This window comes from Thamnophis sirtalis, unplaced genomic scaffold, assembly GCF_051295495.1.
Source record: "Thamnophis sirtalis isolate CommonGarterSnake01/CBP01778 unplaced genomic scaffold, rThaSir2_p1.2 scaffold_4, whole genome shotgun sequence".
NCBI classification, from domain to species: domain Eukaryota; kingdom Metazoa; phylum Chordata; class Lepidosauria; order Squamata; family Natricidae; genus Thamnophis; species Thamnophis sirtalis.
The window spans coordinates 142,708,469-142,718,419 of NW_028261384.1; the positions used below are offsets into that span (position 1 = coordinate 142,708,469).

The following is a 9,951-nucleotide window of genomic DNA, read 5'->3' on the forward strand; positions in this document are numbered from 1 at the left end:
TTCCCCTCTGCTCCGGCGCTCCCGGCCTCGGTCCCATTCCCTAGCGGAAGGAAAGAGGGTCAGCATTTGCATCCTGCACTCCTGGCAGCAGGACGCATACAGAAGCCTCACAACCGTAAACACGACAGGAAAAGACCACCCCCTCCCCCCGGCAACTTCAGGAACCAAATGCCTGGCGTAAGACAATGGTTTAGCCCCTGCTGGCAGGACAAAGAACCTTTCCTTCCATACCCACGGGGAGAAGTCGCAACGTATTTCAGGCAGGCCTCTTTGCTAGCAAACCCTGCATATATTTCTATCTACCGTATTTTTTGGAGTATAAGACGCACCTTCTCTCCCCCCCCCGCTGCAAAAGAGGGTGAGAATTTGGGTGCGTCTTATATACCGAATGTAGCTCAGCTCACCCACCGTCCTCACCACCTTCAGCTTCTGCCTCCCAGCTATTTACCTCCTTGCAGCAAACGGGGAAAATGGGGCTTGTAGAGGCTGCAATAGGCTATGGCGGTGATGGCGAACCTTTTCGGCACCGAGTGCAAAAAATCGGAATGCGTGTGCGTGGGCACACACGCCTGTTCCTTGGCCATTTGGGGGTCTGTTTTCAGGCTGTTTTGGGGTGAAAAAAAACAGCCTATTTCTTTTGGCCATTTTTGTGTGCCCCACGAAGACCAGCTGGAAACCATGCGCACCAGAAACCAGAAGAGCAGCTGGCAATGCCACGCGTGCCCCACAGAGAGGGCTGTGTGTGCCATAGGTTCGCCATCACAGGGCTATGGCAATCCCTGCAGCCCGAAACAGCTGGTGATCGGGAGGCCCCTGCTGAAATTGAAAGTGAAACTTGATGTTTGCTCCAGGAGGCAAATTGCTGGGAGGCAGACGCAGATATATATATTTTTCTTGTGCTAATCAGGCCGTTTGCTGCTCGCTGCAAGGAGGTTACTATAAATGCCTGTAGAATGTTCAAATTATCAGACTTATTTTTTTAAAGACTGCTTTATTATTGTTCTAGTCAACTTAACAAAATGAAGAAGCTTTTTAAAATAAAGGCTTGGTCTGAAGAGACCCAGTGCTACTGGATCTCCTTTTCAATAGCAGAGAATAAAAGCCACATCAATCTTAACAGCATCTGTACAAATCTAGTCTGAAATATAACACTACAAACAGTGTATATTGCCTGTACTGTTTGCTGTTTGCTGCAAGGAGGCAAATTGCTGGGAGTCAGAGGCAGATTTCCCCCCCACCCTTGTTTTCCTCCCCAAAAGCTAGGTGCGTCTTATACTTGGGAGCGTCTTATACTCCGAAAAATAGGGCACTTGAGTTCTTGGAGGGGTCTCAGGGGGTCTGTTTTCTTGCAGCTGTTTTATTACTCAAGCTAGGTCATATCATTAATGCTAGAAGGGAGAGGGGTTTACGGGGAGGAGGAGGAGGAGGAGGAGGAGGAGGAAGAGTGTTGTAATATAGTTCCTTGTGTAGGCGTGTGTCCTCCATGGCCTAGTTCATAACAGGGCATGCAGAGCCACGCTGAACCACACAGGAGAAAACAAACTCCTAAAACGCCATAACATCCTGATAGTCCATAACATAACATCCTGAGATGTGCCCTACCAATGACGCCCAGGATTTTGACCATATATAGACAGAACTTCCCTGAGCAGTAGATTAGAAATTGTAGTTTGACAGGCTGTCTTAAATCACATGCTGATTGCTCCTCCTGCCTTTGTCCTATCTCAATAAAAGGGGCTCTCAGACCCCCAATCTGGGTCGTCGCTCCATCCCGAGAAAGGTTGTCTCCTGTCTTTTCTCAACATTGGCCTCATGGGCGAACCATGGGAACGTTACAGAGGAGGAGGGAGAGGAGGACTGTGGGGTCCTTGGTGCTCACTGAGCTTGGGGGTTTCCTTGCAGACGTTTTGAGACCCAACTAAGGGACATCATCAGCGCTAGAAGAGAGAGGGGCTTGCATTTCTAGTGCTGATGATGTAACCTAGTGGGGCCATGAAACAGGCCAGCTCAGAAAGCACCGAGGACTCCTGATTTCGACCCTTACAAATATCCTCCTTTATTCCTCCTACCTACGTTCCGAATTGGAGGCCAGGCCTGTCCAGGGGCCCCAAAGAGCAGAGAGGAGCTCGCTCGTCCCTTTCTCCACCCTCCTCTGTTCTCCGGGGATCACCTGTCACTCCAGTCGTCTCGGCGCCGGTCGTCTCGTTCTCGAGAGCGATCGTAGTCACTTCTCTCGCGTCGGAATTTGTCCCTGCGCCGACGGTCGTATTCGTCGTCACTGTCTCCCATTGCGGTGGCTCATCTGGAGGACAGGGGCGGAATGAGGCCGAGATCAGTCGGTTTTCTCGCAGGGGAAATGGGTGGGTTGCCTGGAAGGGGCAGAAGGACCCTGGGCAGGAGCGCCAAACTGCATCCCTTCGTCTCCCTTAGCAACCAGGAAGCCTTTCAAGAACCTGGGGTGGGGGGGGTGGAGGAAGGATCTTTGTTTGACAGGAATTTATTTACTATTAAATTTATAAGCTGCCCATCTCACTGTTGAGCGACTCTGGGAAGCTTACGATATCGCAGGAGTTAGTTGGTGGGTTAAACGGACAGTGATTATTATTTGACAAAACTAAAAAGTTGATATTATACCTTTATTAAGGATTTCACTGCACTGGAAAAAAAATCGGAAGCCACCGCTCTTTCCTTCCCTTTTTATTATTCCCCCCAACTTCCCTCATTTTATTCCCTCTCTTTCCTTTCCCATTTTTCCAACATCCTTACTTGTGTTTTACGTTAAGAAAAAAGCCCTTTAACTCTTATCTGCTGCCTATTTCAACTTGAGGCTCCTCTACACCAGTGTTTTTCAACCTTGGCAACTTGAAGATGTCTGGACTTCAACTCCCAGAATCCCCCAGCCAGCATTCGCTGGCTGGGGAATTCTGGGAGTTGAAGTCCGGACATCTTCAAGTTGCCAAGGTTGAGAAACACTGTCCTAACCACTGCTGGGGAATTCTGGGAGTTGAAGTCCGGACATCTTCAAGTTGCCAAGGTTGAGAAACACTGTCCTAACCACTGCTGGGGAATTCTGGGAGTTGAAGTCCGGACATCTTCAAGTTGCCAAGGTTGAGAAACACTGCTCTACACAGCCACAACAATAAAAACGAAAAAAGGAAAAGGAAACTGAAACAAATTGAAAGTAAAATAGAAGAAAATAAACAAGAAAAAATGAGAACACATTGATTATATGTGCGTGTGTGTACACACACACACACATATATAGACACACAGTCCTTGACTTACGACAACAGAGTCCAAAATTTCTGCTATTAAGTGAATTTTGCCCCATTTTACAACTTTTCTTGCCCCCAGCTTTTGAATCACGAGTTGTCCAGTTAGTAACCTGGCTGTGAAGTGAATCTGGCTTCCCCAATGACTTTGCTCATCAGAAGGTCGCAAAAGGAGATCATGTGGCACACACCCCCGCCCCCGGACGCTGCGGCCGTCATAACTTATATAAGTTAAGTTGTCAAGTGTCCCAATTTTGATCAGGTGACACCTGGGGATGCAGCAAGTGTGAAAATCTGTCATAGGTCACTTTCTTCAATGCCAGGGGAGCTTCGAACAGTCACTCAATGAACTGTTGTAAGTACCCGTGTAGTACATTTACATGCATACACACACACACACACACACGTAAAAGAAGAGACAGCCATTGTGATCTCTGGAACGTAAAACCTATTACCCACTTGAGAACAATTCTGACGTGTGTGGCAGGTGGATAGGCCCATCACATCCCATTCCAAATCAATCGATGTTGTATAAAGGCAGATATCTCATCAATGGTAGTTTTTAACACTCCGACATGTTAGCAGAAGTTAATGAAAGCTGTTAAGTGGGTAATATGTTTCAAGTTCCGGAGAGCACAATGTCGGTCTCTTCTTTTAACACTACACCTGGTTAAATATACATAAATACATACATACATACATACATACATACATACATACATACGTATATACATACATTCATATATATATATATATATATATATATATATATATATATATATATATATATATATATATATATATATATATATATATACATACATACATACATATACATACATACACACACACACACACATATATATATATATGCCTGCCCACACACACACAAGTTTTTTTCCCCATAACCACTCTTACATCATTAATCTTACAGTGTGTCACCTGGGTACAATATTTGCGTCATCGTATTTAACGGTTACATAATTCCTCCCCTATAATTCTACGTTCTTTCCCAAATTATTCAATTTACTGTTTCTCTTCGTCTATATTCGTTTTCTATCCAGTGATTAAAAACACCCCCATAGTATCTTAGAATACGCCGATTCTCCCTACTCTTTAACTGCCAACGTTAACCAGTTCCATCTGCACAGTCTAATATTTCTTTAACTACCTCTCTCTCTGAATTTTTTTCCATTTTTGTACAAATACAATTCATACAAGTATGTATATGTATGCATAATGCACACACCTATGTGTGTGTGCATATATACAAACACACACGTGCGCACAGTACGCTCCCTCCCATATTTGGGCACACCAGGTGCCTTGACAAAGCACTTCATCATTCCCCTGGCTCAGCTGATAAGGGAGGAGAGCTTGTGGCTTAGAGGTTAATACAACTGCCTAAACTTCTCAACCTTTGGCAACTTGAAGATGTCCGGACTTCAACTCCCAGAATTCCCCAGCCAGCGAATGCTTAATCATTCCCCTGGCTCAGCTGATAAGGGAGGAGAGCTTGTGGCTTAGAGGTTAATACAACTGCCTAATCCAGTGTTTCTCAACCTTGGCAACTTGAAGATGCCCGGACTTCAAGTCCCAGAATTCCCCAGCCAGCGAATGCTTAATCATTCCCCTGGCTCAGCTGATAAGGGAGGAGAGCTTGTGGCTTAGAGGTTAATACAACTGCCTAATCCAGTGTTTCTCAACCTTTGGCAACTTGAAGATGTCCGGACTTCAACTCCCAGAATTCCCCAGCCAGCGAATGCTTAATCATTCCCCTGGCTCAGCTGATAAGGGAGGAGAGCTTGTGGCTTAGAGGTTAATACAACTGCATAATCCAGTGTTTCTCAACCTTGGCCACTTGAAGATGTCCGGACTTCAACTCCCAGAATCCCCCAGCCAGCGAATGCTTAATCATTCCCCTGGCTCAGCTGATAAGGGAGGAGAGCTTGTGGCTTAGAGGTTAATACAACTGCCTAATCCAGTGTTTCTCAACCTTTGGCAACTTGAAGATGTCCGGACTTCAACTCCCAGAATTCCCCAGCCAGCGAATGCTTAATCATTCCCCTGGCTCAGCTGATAAGGGAGGAGAGCTTGTGGCTTAGAGGTTAATACAACTGCATAATCCAGTGTTTCTCAACCTTGGCCACTTGAAGATGTCCGGACTTCAACTCCCAGAATCCCCCAGCCAGCGAATGCTTAATCATTCCCCTGGCTCAGCTGATAAGGGAGGAGAGCTTGTGGCTTAGAGGTTAATACAACTGCCTAATCCAGTGTTTCTCAACCTTTGGCAACTTGAAGATGTCCGGACTTCAACTCCCAGAATTCCCCAGCCAGCGAATGCTTAATCATTCCCCTGGCTCAGCTGATAAGGGAGGAGAGCTTGTGGCTTAGAGGTTAATACAACTGCCTAATCCAGTGTTTCTCAACCTTTGGCAACTTGAAGATGTCCGGACTTCAACTCCCAGAATTCCCCAGCCAGCGAATGCTTAATCATTCCCCTGGCTCAGCTGATAAGGGAGGAGAGCTTGTGGCTTAGAGGTTAATACAACTGCATAATCCAGTGTTTCTCAACCTTTGGCAACTTGAAGATGTCCGGACTTCAACTCCCAGAATTCCCCAGCCAGCGAATGCTTAATCATTCCCCTGGCTCAGCTGATAAGGGAGGAGAGCTTGTGGCTTAGAGGTTAATACAACTGCATAATCCAGTGTTTCTCAACCTTTGGCAACTTGAAGATGTCCGGACTTCAACTCCCAGAATTCTGGGAGTTGAAGTCCGGACATCTTCAAGTTGCCAAGGTTGAGAAACACTGGCCTAATCAGTAAAAACAGCCCAGGTTCGAATCCCAGTAAGGGTATGGCTAGCTGATGAGAGCTAAATTGCTTGAAATAGATCTATACTAGTCTCCCTTTATTTATTTATCACCAAAAAAATTCTATATATTCTATATATTTATATACACACCCACCCACCATCAAGCAATATCCTTGGCCCAGCGCCAGCTCCCTTCCTCCCGCACCAGCGTCCGTTACTCGAGGCGGCGCCCACCGCCAGCCGAGCCCCCTGAAGGAAGGGAAGCGGGGCCAGAGCCGCGGGGAGGGCCAAGGCCCGCCGTCCCCGGGACCCCAGAAGGCACAGCCGCGCCGGCCGCGGATGATGGGCCCGGCCGGGGGGGGGGCTCTTTCCCGCCCAGGGGGTGGGGAGGGTCGCGAAGGAAATGGCGGCGGGAAGGCGATGCCGCCTCGTTCCTCACCGGCGACCCGAGGCGCCGCTGGTTGCAGGGTCCGAGAGCGGCCTCGGTAGCGCGGTCACCTCGCTGCCCGCGCCGGAAGCCCGCCGCTTCTGCAGGACGCACTTCCGGCCCCGCCTCCCAGACGTGATTTAAATGCGCCGGAAGTGCCACCAGAGGGAGGCGGGGCTAAGCGGACTTCTGACGGTTCTCTAGTCCACCAGGTCTTGTAGGAGGGTGGGGGGAATTCCCATCATCCCCAGCCATGTGGATGCCGGCCCACTTAGGAGGAGGAGAGAGAGAGAGAGAGAGTTGCTTAGAATCAGTGGTTTCCAACCTTGGCAACTTTAAGATTCGTGGACTTCAACTCCCAGAGTTCCTCAGCCAGCAAAACTGCCTGAGGAATTCTGGGAGTTGAAGTCCCCAAGTCTTAAAATGGCCAAGCTTGGAGACCCCTGGCTTAGAAGGGACGGTCTAGCCTCGCACAGCTCTATTTCCGCAAGACGCTTGGGCCAGGCGCGTTTCACCATAAAGGCGAGGGAAGCCTAGAGCGGCGACTGAGTTGACTAGCCCGCCAAAGCGCGCGACCGGAGAGCTAGGAAAGTGAAGAGTCACCTCCCCCCCCACCCCACAAGGTGTCACTGTGGGGGTTTCCGATCGCCTCTTCCTGCCCACGTGGAGGGAGGAGGGACTTCCGGGACTATTTTCAGTTTTTACACACTTGGCAAAACTTTTGTTCTGCTTTCCTCCCCCCCCCCCAATTGCAAGCTTAGAAAGTGGGAAATTCTTGCTTCCTTCGTGATGTCTTTAGGCCACAGCAGTCCGATTCGTCTGCAAAAGGCAGCTCTGGGATTGCACGTGGATGGGAGACCACCAAGAAATCCCAGGGCTGAGAGCCAGGAATGTTGGGGGGGGGAGGGAGGGGAAAGCCCCAGGAGGATCCCCAAATAGAGACCCACTGGCAGTGCCCAGAGATGGAACTCCCACCGATGGATTCTCCTTTGCTCAAAAGTCAGTTTTCATGGGACGTTTTGCAAGGAAAAAGGCTTGGGACCCTCACACCTTTCTCCCCTCAAGGTTACGCTCATCCTTCTTGGCTCTCCAGGGATTTGAACTCAGAGCAAGGACAAACTCGCCCCCTGGCCCACCAACAGCCAACCCTATTGCGCGAACGAAGGCAAATAGGCAGGGTCCCGTTATAAATGATGCAGGAGCCAATCTGGGTCGCTCACTAGGACGCTGAATTTTCGGGCTGGTGCTGGAGCCCATCCTCAGGGAAACTTCTCTCTTTCTCTGTCCAGAATAATACCTTAATCCAGTGTTTCTCAACCTTGGCAACTTGAAGATGTCCGGACTTCAACTCCCAGAATCCCCCAGCCAGCGAATGCTGGCTGGGGAATTCTGGGAGTTGAAGTCCCGGACATCTTCAAGTTGCCAAGGTTGAGAAACACTGGATTATGCAGTTGTATTAACCTCTAAGCCACAAGCTCTCCTCCCTTATCAGCTGAGCCAGGGGAATGATTAAGCATTCGCTGGCTGGGGAATTCTGGGAGTTGAAGTCCGGACATCTTCAAGTGGCCAAGGTTGAGAAACACTGCCTTATTCCTTATAGCAAGGGTCTCCAAGCTTGGCCGCTTTAAGACTGGTGGACTTCCAAGGTTGGAGACCCCTGCCTTAGAGCCAAGAGCATCTTAAAGAGTTTCCAGCTGTTGTTCTGAGGGGCTTGCAAGTTCCTGGACTGAAAGGTTGGCTCAGCAGAAGCCCCCTCCCTCTTTAAGCCCTCTCGCTGAGCCGCTTCACACGGGGAGCTAGAAGTGGAGGCAGCCCCCCTCGAGAAGCCCCATCCCTGATGACCCAGCTGTTGGTGATGGGGGGGGGGTCTTTATGGGCTTCCCATGTCGGTGACCTAAAAGACCCTTGAGCTCTGGTTTGAGGGCAGGAACCAGTGGGGCATTGAGGGATCCTGGACACTCTCTTCTGGAAGCCCCCTTGCGGAGGGCAGGAAAGGCTGGGCTTTTTGGGGAGGGGGGCTTAAAGAGCCCTTTCTTACAAAATGACACGAATTCAGCTTGTGGCAAACCGCCCAAGATGGTAAGACTTTTTATTCAGCAGCTCGACGGGAGAAGGCGAGGGGAAAAAGGACCGGTGGGCTTAACAGACGGAGCCAAAAGCAGCAGCTTCCAGAGCAGGCGCCCCCTCCCCACCCACCCCCGGCTGCAGAGCCCCCCCCCAAATGCCCCCTTGCTCTCTCCTCGTCGGGAACCGCTTCAATTCCTCAGGAAGCCCCCCCCCCCCCAGGCCAGGCGTACCCCGTTGTCACCCCGTCCTTCAGTTCGTGGCCCCGAGAGACCCCCGGGAAACCGGGTGGGGGGCGCCGGGTCCAAGGCGGGAGTCGCTTGGGGGGCAAGCAAGCAAAGGAAGACGACGCTCATGGCTGTAAACATTTCCAAAGGGGGGGAGGGTCTGGAAAACGCGACCCCCCCCCCTTCCCATTCCGTCCAAGAGTCCCTTGAGGTCTGCCGGTGCCGGGACCGCCGCTCCATCAGCCGCCCAGCCGGATGCTCTGGATCATCTGGAAGATGGCTGGCAGGGAGAAGCGGCAGGAGGGGAGGGGGCGTCAGGGCCAGCCCAGCAAGACCCTCCCCCTTGCCCCCCCCAATCCCCTCCCGGGAGTCGCAAGGAGGGGCTCCTGGGCGCGTGCAGAGAGCCCGAGGCGCCCGCAGGGAAGGCGGGGCCCGCCTGGATGACCTCGAGGGGTCCCGCGGGGAAGAAGGGGGGTGCGCCGCCTACCTGACCCGCAGACCACGAAGACGAAGAGGGCCAGCAGCCACGGCCCCACCGGCGCCTTCTCCTCCTGCGGGGTCTGGGGAGACGGCGGGGGGGGGGGGTTAGAAGCTGCCCCCTCCTCTGCTCCCTCCCCTCCCCCTGCCAGCCCCCCCTCCCCTCCCCGTACCGGGGCTCGGTGGGGGCCGCCGCGCTGCGTGATGCTCTTGCTGTGCCGCTCGTTGGCCACCTTCATGCGCTGCACGCCGGACATGGCGAGGGGGAAGAGCGGGGGCTGCGCGGCTGTCGTGGCGCCTCTGGCCGAGTCCCCCCGCGCAGGCGCAGCGCTCCCCCGCCCCCGGGGGGCACCGCCTCCCCCCCCCCGCTGCACCCAGCCCCTCCCGGCGCCCCCTCCCACGCCCAGACCCCCGCCAGGCGCCCCCGAGAAGCAGGGGAAGGGGCTGCAACTCTTCCCCCCCCAAAGACCCCCCCCAGGACTCTGTCCACTCCCCCCCCCGACCCTTGGATCGCCCCCCCCAAAAAAGACTGGGAGAGCAGCACAGAGCAAGAGCCTTTTAAGGTCATCACAGGCCGTCTGGATGGGTCCTGAAAAAGGGGAGGGGGTGGCACAGGGAGGGCTTCCAGGAGAGGGGGAAGGGTCTCTTGGGAAGAGGTGGGGGGGAGCA

At 52.0% G+C, this 9,951-nt stretch overlaps 2 protein-coding genes across 2 annotated transcripts in view; both read right to left on the reverse strand.

Moving 5' to 3' along the window:
- Positions 1–6,655, reverse strand: part of SRRT (serrate, RNA effector molecule) — a 50,400-nt gene extending 43,745 nt beyond the window's left edge. The window contains exons 1-3 of the mRNA XM_087714326.1: positions 6,527–6,655; positions 2,171–2,302; positions 1–40 (exon numbers count right to left, since the gene is read on the reverse strand). The exon at positions 1–40 is cut by the window's left edge and continues 89 nt beyond it. Of these exons, the coding sequence (XP_087570452.1) occupies positions 1–40; positions 2,171–2,289 (159 nt within the window). The 5' untranslated portion in view covers positions 2,290–2,302; positions 6,527–6,655. The remainder of the gene's footprint in view (positions 41–2,170; positions 2,303–6,526) is intronic.
- Positions 6,656–8,874: 2,219 nt separating this feature from the next.
- LOC106552954 (stress-associated endoplasmic reticulum protein 2-like) lies at positions 8,875–9,592 on the reverse strand. The gene is made up of 3 exons (XM_087712133.1): positions 9,456–9,592; positions 9,293–9,365; positions 8,875–9,085 (listed from the first exon to the last, which is right to left on the reverse strand). The coding sequence occupies exons 1-3, from the start codon at positions 9,537–9,539 to the stop codon at positions 9,045–9,047; spliced, it is 198 nt and encodes a 65-aa protein (XP_087568259.1). The 5' UTR covers positions 9,540–9,592; the 3' UTR covers positions 8,875–9,044.
- Positions 9,593–9,951: the final 359 nt, after the last annotated feature.

What these genes read in the sequence shown, in the direction of transcription:
- LOC106552954 (XM_087712133.1), bottom strand. Translation starts at nt 9,539, where the DNA reads ATGTCCGGCGTGCAGCGCATGAAGGTGGCCAACGAGCGGCACAGCAAG. An exon ending in GCGGCCCCCACCGAGCCCCG is followed by an intron (nt 9,366 to 9,455) that starts GTACGGGGAGGG and finishes CCGTCTCCCCAG; the next exon opens with ACCCCGCAGGAGGAGAAGGC. An exon ending in CTTCGTGGTCTGCGGGTCAG is followed by an intron (nt 9,086 to 9,292) that starts GTAGGCGGCGCA and finishes TCTCCCTGCCAG; the next exon opens with CCATCTTCCAGATGATCCAG.